The following is a 17495-nucleotide window of genomic DNA, read 5'->3' as shown; positions in this document are numbered from 1 at the left end:
TTTTCCTATCACTGCTATGCTAATGACACTCAACTCTACTTCTCATTCCAACCAGATGATCTGACGGTAGCTGCTCGCATTGCAGCCTGTCTGAGTGACATTTCTAGCTGGATGAATGAACATCACCTTCAGCTCAACCATACAAAGACAGAACTGCTTGTGGTTCCAGCTAACCCATCGTTTCATCACAACTACTCTATACAGCTATATAGCAGCAAGGGTTGTCTTCAATGAGCCAAAAAAGCTCACGTTACTCCTCTCCTCATCAGGTGACACTGGCTACTAGTAGCTGCCCGCATCTAATTCAAGGTACTGATGCTTGCCTACAAGACGCACCCATATATACCTAAACTCACTAGTTCAAACTTATGCGCCCTCCAGAAGCTTGAGTTCTGCAAGTGAACTGCACCTTGTGGTGCCATCCCAAAGAGGTTCAAAATCATTCTCACTGACCTTTTCCTGGACTGTGCCCAGCTGGTGGAATGACCTCCAAAACTCATTTCGAACAGCTGAGTCTTTACTCATTGAGCGACACTCATCGCAGTGCACTTCCTGGGCCATCTGAATGCTGTCGAGGGGCAGCACGTAGGTCAGGGAGTGGTGCTTTCACCCGCGAATAGTGGCACTGAAGTGGATCTTTTTGCATCTGCAAAGAACACTCACTGCCCACTCTTCATGCTGTTTTTGCATCTGCAAAGAACAATCACATACAGAAGCAGCCGGCTAGCTGAAGGTTTATCTGGTAGCCATCTCAGCCTATCACGAGGGCATAAATGGTGCTGCACCATTCGGTTCCTTGAAAGGGCACGATGTCTGAGGCCCGTTACATAGTCAATGGTCCCGTTGTGGGACCTGAAACTGGTTCTGGAGGCCAGTTGTGAACCTACTTTGGAACCATTGGAGTCCTTAGATCTGTTATCTTATAAAACATCTCTGCTGCTGGCATCAGTGAAATGTGTGGGTCATCTGCATGCACTGTCGGTGCATCCCACATGCATGCAGTTTGCACTGGATGGGTCAAAAGTGTTGTTGTGCCCAAATGTGGTGTATGCACACAAAGTTTTGTCAAAAGCATACAGTATGCTCTCATTTGAGCTGACCGCTCTGTCAAACATCTCTAATGACTTTCAGGAAGACAGGAAGCTTCATGCTTTGTGTCCAGTGCGGGTTTTACACAAGTTATGAGTTATGCAATTAACTACTGTTCCCAGAAAGAGGGAAAGGAGGTACAACACCTCAGCCTGGTGAAGAGCTGGATTGAAAAAAGAGAATGAGTCATGCGACTGCATTTATATGCTGTGGGTAGGTAACCCAGCCCACATCATCATGTGTCATTAGCCTTTCAGGCAAGAATATAGGTGTATTCAGCAGATGGCGCAAGAGCGAGATTTCCCATAATCATGTGTTGTACCTAATTTTCCTCCTGGGAACAGTAGTTATATGCATAACTCAATGTTTCTAGTATGCTTAGTAAGACCTTGATTAGGTGCTTCAGGTGTGTTTGAATGGGGTTGGTGCTAAACTCCGCAGGACACTAGTCCTCCAGGAGCAGGATCTATCTGGTGGGCAGATTCAGGCCCTGACCAATATCAAATTCCATTCAACCATGATGTGCTAGTGGATGCTGTCATATTAAAAAAATAAACCTGAAAAGGAGAGTGGAAATAAGCTTACACAGACCTATCTGAAGCTATGGCCCTCTTACAGAAACTGGCAAGCAATTAAAGGGAGCAGGGCCCGTATTTATCAAGTCTCTTTATCAAGTCTCTTTATCAAGTGTTGAAACTTCCCAACATCACAGCAGTAATGACTTTATGAACAACTTTACTTCTAAAATCGATACTATTAGAGATAAAATTGCAACCATTCAGCCGTCAGCTACAGTATCACATCAGACTGCAGAGTGCACTATAGACCCCTGAGGAACAGTTCCACTCGTTCTCTACTATAGGAGAGGAAGAATTGTATAAACTTGTTAAATCATCTAAACCAACAACATGTATGTTAGACCCTATTCCATCTAAGCTCCTAAAAGAGGTGCTTCCAGAAGTCATAGGTCCTCTTCTGACTATTATTAATTCCTCATTGTCATTAGGATGTGTCCCCAAAACCTTCAAACTGGCTGTTATTAAGCCTCTCATCAAAAAACCACAACTTGACCCCAAAGAACTAGTTAATTATAGACCAATCTCGAATCTCCCTTTTCTGTCCAAGATACTAGAAAAGGTGGTATCCTCACAATTATATTCCTTCTTAGAGAAAAATGGTATTATGTGAGGATTTCCAGTCAGGATTTAGACTGTATCATAGTACTGAAACTGCTCTCCTTAGAGTTACAAATGATCTTGAACCAGTTGAAAAGACTTGAACAATTTGTTGGCATTAATGGAAGTGCATTAGCATGGTTTAAATCTTACTTATATGACCGCCATCAGTTCGTAGCAGTGAATGAAGAGGTATCATATCGATCACAAGTGCAGTATGGAGTACCCCAAGGCTCAGTACTAGGGCCGCTACTCTTCACGCTTTATATGTTACCCTTGGGAGATATCATCAGGAAACATGGTGTTAGCTTTCACTGTTATGCTGATGATACTCAGGTCTATATTTCTTTGCGGCCCGGTGAAACACACCAATTTGAAAAACTAATGGAATGCATAGTTGATATAAAAAACTGGATGACGAGTAATTTCTTACTGCTTACTGTCTTGTCAACACTGCACTGGCTCCCTATCAAACATCATATAGATTTTTAAATATTGCTTATTACTTATAAAGCCCTGAATGGTTTAGCACCTCAGTATTTGAATGAGCTCCTTTTACATTATAATCCTCTACGTCCGCTACGTTCTCAAAACTGATGCAAAACTGATGCAATTTGATAATACCTAGAATATCAAAATCAACTGCGGGTGGCAGATCATTTTCCTATTTGGCGCCTAAACTCTGGAATAACCTACCTAACATTGTTCGGGAGGCAGACACACTCTTGCAGTTTAAATCTAGATTAAAGACCCATCTCTTTAACCTGGCTTACACATAACATACTAATATGCTTCTAATATCCAAATCCGTTAAAGGATTTTTAGGCTGCATTAATTAGGTAAACCGGAACCGGGAACACTTCACACTAATATTAGTCCGTTTCTCTCTTATTCCGAGGTCACCGTAGCCACCAGATCCAGTCTGTATCCAGATCAGAGGGTCACTGCAGTCGCCCGGATCCAGTACGTATCCAGACCAGATGGTGGATCAGCACCTAGAAAGGACCTCTACATCCCTGAAAGACAGTGGAGACCAGGATAACTAGAGCCCCAGATACAGATCCCCTGTAAAGACCTTGTCTCAGAGGAGCACCAGGACAAGACCACAGGAAACAGATGATTCTTCTGCACAATCTGACTTTGCTGCAGTCTGGAATTGAACTACTGGTTTCGTCTGGTCAGAGGAGAACTGACCCCCAACTGAGCCTGGTTTCTCCCAAGGTTTTTTTCTCCATTCTGTCACCGATGGAGTTTCGGTTCCTTGTCGCTGTCGCCTCTGGCTTGCTTAGTTGTGGTCACTTCATCTACAGCGATATCGTTGACATGATTGCAAATAAATGCACAGACACTATTTAAACTGAACAGAGATGACTTCACTGAATTCAACGATGAACTGCCTTTAACTATAATTTTGCATTATTGACACAATGTTTTCCAAATGAATGTTGTTCAGTTGCTTTGACGCAATGTATTTTGTTTAAAGCGCTATATAAATAAAAGGTGACTTGACTTGACTTTAAGCCTGATCAAACTCATCTCAACCAGCTAATCAAAATCTCCATGATTACTACAATGTTACAGGCTGGTGTGTGTTGGAGAAGCTTGGAGCTAAACTCTGCACAAAAGTGGACATCCAGAACCAAAATTTGACATGACCAGGTACTAGAAATGTATGTGATTATATTAGAACACAAATTATGTTGGGATCAGAGATTTGAAGAGGTGCCTACTGCAGAACTATTCCACCACTTCCAGTTTCCTAATGCACAATATAGGTTTAAACAAAAAAATAATATTTTTTAATGAACTTAAAAATACCAACAGCCAAAGTTTATACCCAATTTTCACAACATTCATGTTTAATTTCAGTTTGATTGAAAAGTAATTGTTAACATAAAAGGCAGATGTTAGCTGCAGTGGAGGGAAAGAAGTGCACAGTCTGATTGTATTATAATCTACACATTAAAAATATAATTCTAAATAAGAAATATTACTTTGGACCTTGTTTGATGAGTCCCTAGAAAGTGCTGCATTCAATAAATATTCCAAAATAATTATATACCAGCTGCAGCAACATGTCATACTATGACAAGTAATTATTCTATGTGAGCTTTTCCATTTTAACATTTAAATATACAAGATAAATGTAACACATTCTTCTGAACCATTCAAGGTGAATGGAAAAGCTAAATAAGCCTACGATATGATTGTAATTACAACAATGTAATATCTTTTGGTGGACTGTGTTTTGGTATCAAACATTCAGTGAGATGTTCCTTTAAATGCAAATAAAGGTACAGCTAATTACGACAAATTCTTGTCACTAAAAGTAATGAAGTGAGGCCCGTAACATGCTCTATTTTAGTTCACTGGGTCCAGTTAAGGTATGCATCAGTTGTCCATGAGCTTGGCATTGTGTGCTTTGATAGCAGTGTTTTTAGTTGTGCTCTGGTTCGGGGTTTGCAGATGGATGTCATGTGTAAAAGCCGGACATTGTTTTTGAAGCACTCTTGTTTTCTAGAGCAGGGGTTTCAGGTGCTGCTGTGCCACTGGATTGTTGTTGGGTTTTAACGGCAGGGTCATGAGATTGAGGTGGCAGAAGGATAGAAGTGTTGGGAGCAGGCTTGGGCTGCTTGGTCTCTGAACTTGGCTGTGAGGTTTTGCCGCTACTCACACCATGATCTGAAATATCAGCTGAAACGCCTCTGGGTTTTCTGGCTGGAAAATCAACTTGATCTGAAAGGAAAAAAAAAACACTGCGTAAATAAAGGAAACACTGGATTGTGACAAGTATGTCTTGAGCTACTTCAGCAATTTCATTGAATAGATGAATACCAGCTTTTCAACATCTCTGAAAGAAGAATTTGCGTGACTTCTTTGTATTCTTATTAGTTCTTTGTGATAACTAGATAAGGATTTTTTTCTTTCAGATTCATTTACTGTAATGCAGACAATTTTTGTACCACCAATTCATTGAAAAGGAAGTTTTAGTTTACACAAGAATAATATCTAGCCAATTAAATATTTTAGATCAGGGGTCAGCAACCTACAACACGGCACGCAGAGGAATATTCACTAGCTTTTTCATCACCCAGTTTTAAATAATAAATAAATAAAATCTTTAATTTAGCAAATGCTTTTATCCAAAGCAACTTACAAATGAGGATAATGAAAGAAATCAAAATCAACAAAAGAGCAATGATATACTAGTTCCTACTAGTGCTAGTTTATTAGTGTCTCAGTTAGCTTAACGTAGTACATATAGCAAGGTTTTTTTATTATTATTATGTTATAAAAATTATAGATTGAAAAAATAGATTGAATAGAATAAAAATAGAGCAAGCTAGTGTCATTATTATTTTAAATGCGTGTTTTAAAAAGTGTTTTAATGCACATTTTAAAGTATTGCATCAGATATCAGTAATAGAAATGGCAAATAAAAAAATAAATAATAAAAAAAAGTTTTTACATTCACTCGACTTGGTTTTTAGTCTTGTAAGGCAAGGCAAGGCAAGGCAAGTTTATTTATATAGCACATTTCTTACACAATGGTAATTCAAAGTGCTTTACATAAAAGAAAGTAAAATAATCATGAAGAAAAATAATAACAAAACTAAAACAAGTAATTTTAAAACTTTCAAAATGATTAAAACAAATGTAAGAAAAAGGATTAATGTGAATAAATGGGAGATGGAAATGCATTTGCCGAATTAATTCCTCCATGCACATCAAATAAATAAATGTGTGCATGTGGAATGTGGGATGGCAAAACCTGACTAACTAGCAGACCAATCTTGTTGCACAGCATCTGAAATGTTATGATCATTCTGAAATGCCAGAGTAAAGTCTGATGTCAAAGTATTTCTGTACAATTGCCTCCAGAACAATGAGTTACTTGATGTTAACCCGGGTTCTTTGATAATTGAGTGAGGTGTTTCACTATGAGAATCGCTTTGGGAGATATTGACCACTCCCGGATCGCACCCATATCACTGCTATCCAACAAAACAATTAAATGGGCACTGAGCTGCCGGCACCCAGCAGTGCAAGTGCTAAGGATTGCTCAGACACGTCCAGTCTATAAAACCGCACAAATGTATGTGGCATAGCCCAACTTGCTGCAGAACCAATATTTTGAACAGAAATTCCCCAGAGTAAAGACTGATTTATACGTCTGCCTCAGACCTACGCCGTAGCCTTTACGCCATAAGCTATATGTCAGTTTTCATGTATACTTCTGCGTCGTTATCCGTGTTGACGTGCAGTACACATGCAAATCGCTAGTCTGCAGTGTCCATGTGGATGTTGTGTGACCCGCTGTACCACGGCAAAAGCCTAAGAAGAAGCGTCTCATCAGAGAAGCATTATAGCCAATAAATATAAATAACGGCAAATAAATATCAAATCATTATTTAAAACTCCAGAAAGGAGACAATATCGGAAGAAGAGAAGATGGCATTCTTTTAATTTCCACAAGGACTTGTAGCACGGCAGATCAACATTGTTGGACAGCGCTTGGGCACCTATATGACGAGTCAGCTACCTTAGGCTCAAAAGCCAGGTTAGGATGAAAGGAAAACTTAATGAGACCTGGAGCGAACTGCAAACATGACGGACTAACCGACAAAGCCTGTAAGTCACTCACATGCTAAGCAGTTACTATGCTATGAGCACCAGTCTAAAAAGAGAGACATTTAAGCCCAACTCCCAGTGGTTCAAAAGGGTGTTGAGAAAGGGCTTCTAGGATGATTGATAAATCCATCGGTGAAGGAACCATGTCTTTTTCATGTTGATCCTGAACCCCAAGCTGCTGAGGTGATTCAACACCATTCCAGCATCTTTCACTGCTTGCTCTCTCAACGATGAGCATATCAGATAATCGTCAATGTACGGCAATATTCTTATTCCCCTTTTCCTTAACGGGAACAGGGCTGCTTCCACACATTTGGAAAAAACCCTTGGAGCTAAACATAGCCTGAACGGAATAGTTTGAAACTTAAGTGGTGAGACAAGTGAAGCATTTCTTATATCTTTCGAGTTTTGTGTCTCTGGAACATGTCGCCCTCGCCTGCTTGCCTGGCTGCGATAGTGCAACATTTATTGAGGTGTTTTCTGAACTCGGGAAGCATATCGCACTCAGCCAGTGGCTTGGATATGAAAATGCATTCTTTTTTTTTCAAATTTCCCAAACTGAAAGGTGTTTGAACACACGGAGTGAATGCTTGGGGACACTGTTGAACATGACTTTGAGCTTCTTCATCCCTCACACTTTGAGGAGAGCTCACGGAACGGGCTCTTTCTGAACTCAGAACAGATCGCACACTTCTTCCTCTCTTCGGCGTCGCCCAAGCCTGACAGGTTTAGCCATAATGCTCTCTCACCTGACACAGCCAAGTGTCATGACATGGTCACAGCCTTGAACCATTGCTCACCACAAAAATTTCGGCCCAGAGTGCTAGGTTCGGTGCCCCTGAGTCCAGGTGCCGCTCAATCTCCCCCCCATCTCCTCCTCAAGCACATGCTCTGATATATCTATGCAGTCAGTCGCTCCAGCACACTCTGAGAGGAGGCAGAAATACAGTGTGACTGAAGACTCTATCGCTGGGGGTTCGGCCAACCCCAGCTCACCCATCCCTTGAATCTCCAACATGAAACACCCCTTGGGAGGGAACTTGCTCTTAAAGGGGGAAGACCAGTAGCTGGACATTTCCTTCATGCAAGGTGGAACGGCGGGCAGGAGTTGTCTCATTACAGGCTGAGCCGAAGGGAAACTTTCCCCATCATAAAAGGTCCCTCTCAGCTCCTTCATCACTGGCCGCGGGCCAAGCTAGGCCCATTTTCGCCGCAGCTCGTTTGCACACATAGGTCCTGCTTGTTAGCCACCACCACTCTTGACCCCCTTTCCAGTGCTTCAGGCCCATACACATGATGCACATGGGGTGAGGGTCCTTGCCCAAGATGGTAGCTCCACATGAGGAAGGACACGGGCAGGATGTCACCTTTCTGATCTTCGATTCATTCCCTTTGGTGGGGGTGATGGCCATCGACATAATGACTGAGAAGTGATGCAACCCTTCACAACGACTCATCACAACATGTTAGCCTGCTGGTCTAACCTTCTGAAGGCTCGCCTTGATGCGTTAAACCTCTAATTTATTTAACGTCACCTACCACGGTAATTTAAAAAGCAGTAGGCTGAGTAGAATAGTTTGCTTTGCTGTGGACACTATTCTAATGTTAATGATGTCACTCAATAAAATCCCTTTCAACTCACTTCGCATTTGGTGACTGAGTCCCATGACTGGCCATTTTTTTAACAGTTTAGCAAACTTTTGGCAAGGGTTGACCTGAATGATATAGGTGGGGAAGAGTCTTATCACAGGTCGACCTGTCTGTCAAAGACAGACATCATGTCATAGGAGCTTCTGCAGTTGTTCACACCTGAAGAAATTCCCATAGTGAAACACAAGGTGAAGTTAGAAAAATAACCCTCTTACCCGCTTGCGTTCCCGAACAGCAGGCATCCACGACAGCAATGAGCGCATTAATTGTTTTGTCTGCTCGCTCTGAGGCATGAGTGATTATATATGAAAATTATATTCAGTAGCTTTTTTGCATTGGGCAGCTGTGACCTAATGGTTAGACATTTGGACTTGTAACCCGAAGATTGCGGTTTCAAATCAGTTTCAAATCCAAGCGCTGGCAGGAGTTGTAGGTGGAGGGAGTGAATGAACAGCACTCTCTTCCACCCTCAGTACTCATGGCTGAAGTGCCCTTGAGCAAGACACTGAACCCCCAATTGTTCCCCGGGTGTGTTTTCATGGTGTGTGTGTGTGTGTGTGTGTGTGTGTGTGTTCCCTACTCACTGCTGTGTGTGTGAACTTGGATGGGTTAAATGCAGAGCACCAATTCAGAGTATGGGTTACAATACTTGGCAAATGTCACGACTTTCAATTTCCCACTTTTCTTTGTGATATATAGTGCCGGTTTATCAGGAAGTGTTGATTATGTTCTCTTTGACGCATCAGATTGAAACGGTGCTTATTCGCAAATGTTTTATGCGACATTCTAATTTTGCGCACAAGTTAAATTCACAACTTTGAATGGAAATCTGGCTAATGGCACACGAGCAATAGGGAAAACTGCATAATGGCATACATTTTGAGTTAATCATTCTGTTAGGAGCTATAAATACTATTAAAGTGCGAGAATTAACTTGAGCTAGTCTACAGATGCTCACTCGATCGCTGCACAAACAAGGCACTTTAGATCGATGCCTCAGCGGTCTAAAAGAGCTTGTCAATATCTAAATGAGATGGCCAATCAAATCAAAGTAGGCAGGATGTACTGTTCACAGAAGCAGAGCACAAATTCCAGTGGGAAGCCAAGGTTTAAATGTTGAAAGAAAGCGATGAAAGATGGAGGTTGTAAATATTAGTCTACAAACAATGAAGCTGAGTTTAGTTGCTTCAAAAACAGCTATTTTATCCCCTTATTGCTGAGAAATAATGTAGTGATTTAGTATCGATGAATAAAGGTCACGGGCAGCAAAGACAACAGGTTTCTGTGCTCCTGAATGTTTCTGTGTTTGTGCAGCACAATCTGTGATCTAGGTGTGTGAGTGACGTGTGTGTGTACATCAATTAAAGCAGCGCCGTTAATATTGAACGGTCATTAAAGTGAACGTTGTAATGCACAATTGGCCTCGTCACACATACATGCAGTGGTGTTCAGAAGGGTCACATTGTAATGTAATTGTTATTCAAAGTCTAATTTAAACATAAAAATAAAGAAACTTTTGAAAAACTTTATGAAAAATGCTTTAGAAATTTCGTTGTATAATAAAATGTAGATTTTCATGTGAACATTGTACTGTATAAATACATCATGCATTTAAAGGGTGGGGGTGTTGGCACAGTGGTAACCAGAAAAATTAAAAATGGCACTTTATGCCTGTGATGTCACAATGCCCAAAACATTACTGACCTGTTTTAGATCATAACTAGAAAAATATACAACTATTTTTCCAAGAACAATAACAAGTATAAAATTTACTGATATTCTCAAGTTTTGTTGTGTGGGACCATAATAAAATCAGAAATGACCATCTAATTTATTTTTTTGTTTGTTTGTTTCACATACTTTAAACAATTAACTGTATATGTAATAATCTGTTCCAATATTTTGCCATCAATATTTGCATTTAATTCAACATGCCTGATCCATGCTTCTCTTTTGAGCACGTCTTCTTGCCAAGAGACTGGGTGAAAGGACAGGGCAAAACTTTTGCTGGAGTGTAAGTGTTCAAAGGAGCCTTCTTTGTGGGCACAGCTGAGGGTTGACAAACAGAAAGTGGTTAAGACAAATGTACAGTACATCACACACATTATACAGTGGCTGTCAGTGTATAATATCTTGACATTACCTGGGGAGGATGCAGATATATCCAGTACAGGATCATGGGATATGGCTATGGAGGCGAGGAAGTCATCCACTTGTTTGAGAGACAGGGAATTATGGAGGGTCTCCAGGGGACAGATTGAAGGAACCATGGAGTACAACTCAAAACCTTCAATGAAATATACCAGAATATCAGAATCAAGACTATAAAACATCTTCAGCTTGAATAATCATTTAGCATGAACTATAATTTAAGATCTTGGACACGTGATAGAAACATGGCGTTCCATTTCCTCTGAAAGTGACAAGCAACAACACCGTCAAACGTGAGTTTGAGGTGGGCAGGATGGAGGCAGATGGGTCACACAAAGAACAGCTCACAATACCTGCAATCTACCAAAACATCACATGGCCAAGATGAATTTATGAAGCGTAAATGATAATCGACATACCTTGTATACTTATTTTATTTCTCAGATGAAACGAGTGAAACAACATGATTATGATTTGATATATTCACATCATGCAATTTGGCACAAGATGTCTGAATATCAATTTTCAGGAATCAATGAGAGGCCATGCATAACAGTGATTATTCCACTGTAACACACAGTCTCTCAGGTTATTTGTACTAATACACACCAGCAACAGTTATATAATATAAAAGACACCAAAAGTCATAAATGGCCTCTTCTGACAAGGTCATTAGCCTAACCCTGTTAACGGTTGCCAAGTAGCAATTCATTTATATAATGTGCAATACTATTTAATTATAAGGAAAGTGCATAATAAATAAAAATAATAATTATTATTTTTATGGTAATTGTGGATTTACTAGCATTTTACTGTTGACTGATATAAAAGACAGAACTGATTACATTAAGATTATTTCTACTTACAGGTGCTGGTCATATAATTAGAATATCATCAAAAAGTTGATTTATTTCACTAATTCCATTCAAAATGTGAAACTTGTATATTATATTCATTCATTACACACAGACTGATATATTTCATATGTTTATTCCTTTTAATTTTGATGAATATAACTGACAACTAAGGAAAATCCCAAATTCAGAATCTCAGAAAATTAAAATATTACTTAAGACCAATACAAAGAAAGGATTTTTAGAAATCTTGGACAACTGAAAGGTATGAACATGAAAAATATTAGCATGTACAGCACTCAATATTTAGTTGCGGCTCCTTTTGTCTGAATTGCTGCAGCAATGAAACTTCCTGGTATACAGCTGTGTTGACCTTTGACCTCAGAAAACACAGTGGACCAACACCAGCTGATCACATGGCACCTCAAACCATCACTGACTGTGGAAACTTTACACTGGACCTCAAGCAACGAGGATTGTGTGCCTCTCCTCTCTTCCTCCAGACTCTGGGACCCTGATTTCCAGAGGAAATGCAAAATGTACCTTTATCAAAGAACATAACCACTCAGTAGCAGTCCATTCCTATTTGTCTAAAGCCCAGGCGAGACGCTTCTGACGCTGTCTGTTGTTCAAGAGTGTCTTGACACAAGGAATGCGAAGCTGAAACCCATGTCTTGCACACGTCTGTGTGTAGTGGTTCTTGAAGCACTGACTCCAGCTGCAGTCCACTCTTTTTGAATCTCCCCCACATTTTTGAATGGGTTTTGTTTCACAATCCTCTCCAGGGTGTGGTTATCCCTATCGGTTGTACACTTTTTTCTATCACATATTTTCCCTTTCTTCACCTCTCTATTAATGTGTTTGAACACAGAGCTCTGTGACAAGCCAGCCTCTTTTGCCATGACCTTTTGTGTCAAGGAGTCAATGGTCGTCTTTTAGACAACTGTCAAGTCAGCAGTCTTCCCCATGATTGTGTATCCTACAGAACAAGTCTGAGAGAACATTTAAAGGCTTTGCATGTGTTTTAAGTTAATTAGCTGATTAGAGTGTGGCACCACGTGTCTTCTATATTGAACCTTTTCACAATATTCTAATTTTCTGAGATACTGAATTTGGGATTTTCCTTATTCATCAGTTATAAACATCAAAATTAAAAGAAATAAACATTAGAAATATATCAGGCTGTATGTAATGAGTGAAAATAATATACAAGTTTTACTTTTTGAATGGAATTAGTGAAATCAACTTTTTGATGATATTCTAATTTTATTACCAGCACCTGTATATTTAAATGCTTCCCTACTTAACACCCAGATTGATTTGCTAAGGTTGTTAAAAAACAACACCTATTAGCAATTAAATAAGTGACATCTTAAGAAGTAAAAATCTTAAAAACAATATAAGTCAACAGATATTAGGCAATGCTCAAAGTAATAGGTCTTAAAGGTGAAGATTGTCTTGGCAATTATAAAAAAATGTGAAATATAAATGAGAATTTATTTTCATTTAATTTCTGGGAATGCAAGGAATAAACCAAAAACATACAATACTCAGAGGATAGTTTTTCTTAGTGGCTACGTAAAGTTAAAAATGAAATAGGACTCTTTTCTTTTTACTTTAATAGGAGCGATCATAATGGCCTTGGAGTTTGGTAAGGGTTGAAAAACAGGGTATAAAGACTAGATCTAAACACTTTCTACACAAGTTTGGGAAACAGAGCTAAAATAAAATATACACTAATTAGACAGGATAGAACGAGTATATTAAGTATGATTAACACTTACCACTGAACATACTGGAAAACACTGACCCATTTAGAAAAGCAGATTAAAAGAAAAACAACAAAACAAACAAACAATAAAAATGATATGCTAAAAATGGACAATTTTCTAAACTTCCAAAAACCATCTTAGACCCACTTATAAAACACTACAACCTATGTCATACATTTTCAGGGATACAACGGTTTTAAATAATGCGTTATATTACAACTATTCACACATTTTCTCTTTAATGCATGTGACTCTGTTAGATCAAAGTTCCCTGCATTAGAGTCCTGCAACGGGTCGGGTACCTGCGGATACCCGCATAAAAGTGGCTGAAACGGGTGGATTTTGACAATCCTAAAATACATGGGCGGGGATGCAAGCGGATAATTAACTCCTTGCGGTCAGGTAGTAGAGAGGATGAAAATTATGTGCAATATTTGTATGTCTAAATTACCATTACACATACGCAACAACGATATGACATTTGACCCATCACGTCACCACCACTGCATCTGATGGTGGCTACTTGAACGGCACAAAACAAAGCACACTTTCGTTTCATTAGCACATTAATGACACTGACGTGATGTTGAGAGAGGTGCAAGATAAAAAAATAAAGAACTTTAATCTGAATTATTTTAACGTGTGTTATTTGTCACAGGTGCGGATCGGGTAACGGGCCAAATATTAACGGGTCTGGGCGGGTGCGCATTTAATTTTTATATTATCACGGGTGACGGGTCGGATCTGGTGCTGAACTTTGCAGGTATGGGAGGGCGCAGGTCTCCAAAAATGGACCCGTGCAGGACTCTACCCTGCATACTAAAGTATTTGGAACTGGAAACACAGAAAACACATAAAGTGTTAGGAAAAGCTAAAATATGCAGATAAATAACCAGGTTCAGTATCTCAGAACTAGCTCATTCAGCTACAAATCAACCAGATAATATTAGGTAATAACAAAAAAAATGACAGCTTCAACAGATGATGGAACAAAACTGGCAGCAATCTTTGAAATCCATGTCAAGAGACCACCGAACAGAGGAGACATAAACTGTTGGCTCCTGCTGTGTCGAATAGGTATTTTCAGTCCTCTAAAATTAATAACTTTAATATTCCCTGTTCTGCAATTGATGGAGGAACTCTATATACAGAAGATAAGATAATAAAAAAAAAAACTCAAAAATTGAATGTGAGGGGAAGACGTGAAACTATAAATGAACAAAAGCGAACATACCATTGGTTGGGTGTCGCGCAAATGAGATAGAAAACCTTTTTACAGCAGAACCACGTGTAGCCTCTGAGAAAGAGAAAAACAGGTACCTGAAATGTATAACAGCTAACAGAAAGAGGGTTAAAGAAGGCAAGAGTCATGCAGGAAAGACGCAGTGGAGAGCTTGTGTTAAGTGTTTGGACAGCCATAGGGATAGTGATTAAAACAAATTAAAATAAATCGAACAAATAAAAACATTCCACTTTTCAATATTAAACCTCTCCTTTCCGTTTATGATAACATATCGTATTAACCCTAGAATGCATAATGGGGGTTAAACTGACATAAAAGAGCTAGTCAGCAGAAGACTGCAGCTCACATAACGGGCCACAGGTGTCACAGAAGAAAGACTACAAGTCTTTGGAAATGGCTTCAGTTCATACTGAAATTTAACTCACTATAGTGTTTTTGTCATATTTTTTTTGTCTGTATTAGTATACTTTTACAACTAAAGGGCTGCAACAAACGTAAAAAAAAAAAAAAAAATATATATATATATATATATATATATATATATATATATATATATATATATATATATATATATACATAATAGATTAATCAAACGATTAATCGACTAATCATCGATTATTTCGCTGATTAATCGGTATACATTATTTGATTATTCAGCAATTAGTTAAAATATTCTAAAAAATAAAGGTAATCACTTCAGCTTTTGAAAGTCATTATGTAATTACAATTATACAAAAATTTATACAAATAAATATATTTGGCCTGAAAATGAGATGGCAGAGAAACTGTATTCACCATTTAATTAGCTATATGAGAAAGTAGCTGAATGACACATCATTCTGCCTTATATCTCCTTTTGTAAGTCATATGGATAAGAAACAAAGTAAAGGTTAGGTGACATATAATACATTTTATTTTTGAATAAACTATAACTTTAATTAAATGTTTTTTCCCCCACTAATACAAATATTTTATCATTTGCTAGCTCCACACTGAAGAGCTGCTTTATAACTGAAAGCTACACTGACTCTGGGTTTTCATGTTTAATACTGTAAAGCTGCTTGATTTAAGGCTATCTATTGCATAAAGTACTATATAAATAAATGCAACATGACTTTAATGAAGTACCGAACTTCAGAGCGTGTGCAAACATCAACATCTCTGTAATCAGATGCATTTTAGACTGCTGCTTTCACAACGCTGTCATTTTTTTATATGTTTATTTTGTTATTGAGAGGAAAGCGCGCAGTATATATTTACATATTAATCCAAACTCAGCAGCCTCAGGTTTAGCTGCCTTTACTCTGAACTGAACTTGTGTCAGCTTGTTATTGCATGCTCTTACATTAGGTCATACAAGATCAAAAGACTACAAGGTTTCATCTCTATACGACTACTACTTCTACTTATAATAAACAGAATTAATCTACACTCCGCTGATTACTTAATGTTTGGTTTTTGGTAAATGTTGAAGTAAAAGACCCGTTCAAACCTGTGACTGGTAATGGTCTCGGGCCATTAAATGGTGTAAAATGTCAAAAAATAAATGTCCGAATGGTGGAAATCTTTGTGCAAGATGTAAACAACATTACATTAAAACCACAATTTTATGGCAGAGCTGGTTACGCTGAATGGATCTTGCATTAACACACACAAATACCCAAAATTTCATCATAACACTCTAGGTTCAGCACGGTAATGCACTGGCCATGCAACAGTGCTTGCTGAAACAAAACCTGCATACATTATTACACCAAACAGACATAAATGAATGGAAACATGATTCAGGGGTCAGCTGACATTGGCACACAGAGGAGTAATCACTGTACACACCTGATCATGTGTATAATCAGCTTCTCAAATTATTTAATTACACTGAAAGATTGAAAGAGAAAAAAACACTTAATCCTAAACAGGTCATTATAGTGCCCCCATTACGCATTCATGTCAGTTTCTTAGGGGGCTTTCACACTGGCAGTTTAATGCAGAACGGGGCACGGTTCGCATGAAAAATCGCTAATGTGAACGCTGTCATCGGACCCTGGTGTGCACTGGGTACCGAACCTGAGACTACCTGGAGAAGGGGTCTGAGTTCGGTTGCTCCTGAGCTGTGGAGCGGTTCGCGTGAATGTGCAAGCAACACAGACTCGGGTGCACACTTGTTCAGGAAGTAAAGTATCCCGCGCATGCGTAACACTGTCGATATCATTGTTTCCTCAACACACGAGTCCAAATTAAATAAGTTAAAATTAAATAATTTAAATAATTACAATTATTATACTGTGCATAAAAGTACCAAAATAACAAAAAAAAATTACAACTATGCTCAGTCGCATTGTGTTCTCCATGCATTTCTCAATCCGTGTGCATTTGCGATGATGTAAGGAGACTGCAAACGCACCTGGGTTCGATACAACTACTGAGTGTGAAAGCAGAGCAATGGAACAATCACACTCGGGTTCGGACCACAGCAAACCAGCCCAGTGTAAAAGCCCTCTCAGATCATGCATTCTAAGGTTAAAGTGATATAATTGTCGCTATGCTTTCATTTCTGATCCTCAACAGCACTACTGCTCCATGAACACATCTACAACAGTCTTTATTCACAACAATAATTAGCTATGGAATCTCTGATTTCCACAAAATCATTTACAGGTACCAAAAATATATAAGAAGCCCTTATTTATAATACATTATAAGGGTATTCTTAAGACATTATAATGAATGCATAATGCATTATAAAAAACCTTATAATGTTATATCAACTCATGAATAATCATAAAAACAATTATGATACATCGTAATACTTACATATTTGTGGTTATAAGTTTAAGAGAATGATTATTTATAACACACAATGATCACCATATTAATCTACTTCATGTACAGTATAATGGACTGTATCATATCCTGACATTGTTATTTAAGA

The 17495-nt window shown here is 38.7% G+C and overlaps 1 protein-coding gene across 13 annotated transcripts in view; it reads right to left on the bottom strand.

Moving 5' to 3' along the window:
- Positions 1 to 4094: 4094 nt before the first annotated feature.
- The window catches only part of ppip5k2 (diphosphoinositol pentakisphosphate kinase 2), a 61511-nt gene continuing 48110 nt past the window's right edge, over positions 4095 to 17495 (bottom strand). For 6 of the 13 annotated variants that reach the window (XM_052566726.1, XM_052566729.1, XM_052566727.1 and 3 more), the window contains 3 exons: positions 10690 to 10833; positions 10482 to 10595; positions 4095 to 5000 (listed from right to left, as the gene is read on the bottom strand). In XM_052566726.1, coding sequence (XP_052422686.1) covers positions 4738 to 5000; positions 10482 to 10595; positions 10690 to 10833 — 521 coding nt within the window. In that variant the 3' untranslated portion in view covers positions 4095 to 4737. Of the gene's footprint in view, positions 5001 to 10481; positions 10596 to 10689; positions 10834 to 13335; positions 13357 to 14557; positions 14621 to 17495 lie in introns of all 13 variants that reach the window. The other 7 variants (XM_052566722.1, XM_052566728.1, XM_052566724.1 and 4 more) reach the window with 2 other exon arrangements.

This window comes from Carassius gibelio, chromosome B10 (assembly GCF_023724105.1).
Source record: "Carassius gibelio isolate Cgi1373 ecotype wild population from Czech Republic chromosome B10, carGib1.2-hapl.c, whole genome shotgun sequence".
Taxonomy (NCBI): domain Eukaryota; kingdom Metazoa; phylum Chordata; class Actinopteri; order Cypriniformes; family Cyprinidae; genus Carassius; species Carassius gibelio.
Note: the sequence above shows the minus strand (reverse complement) of the source record. Positions and strands in the feature narration are given on the sequence as shown.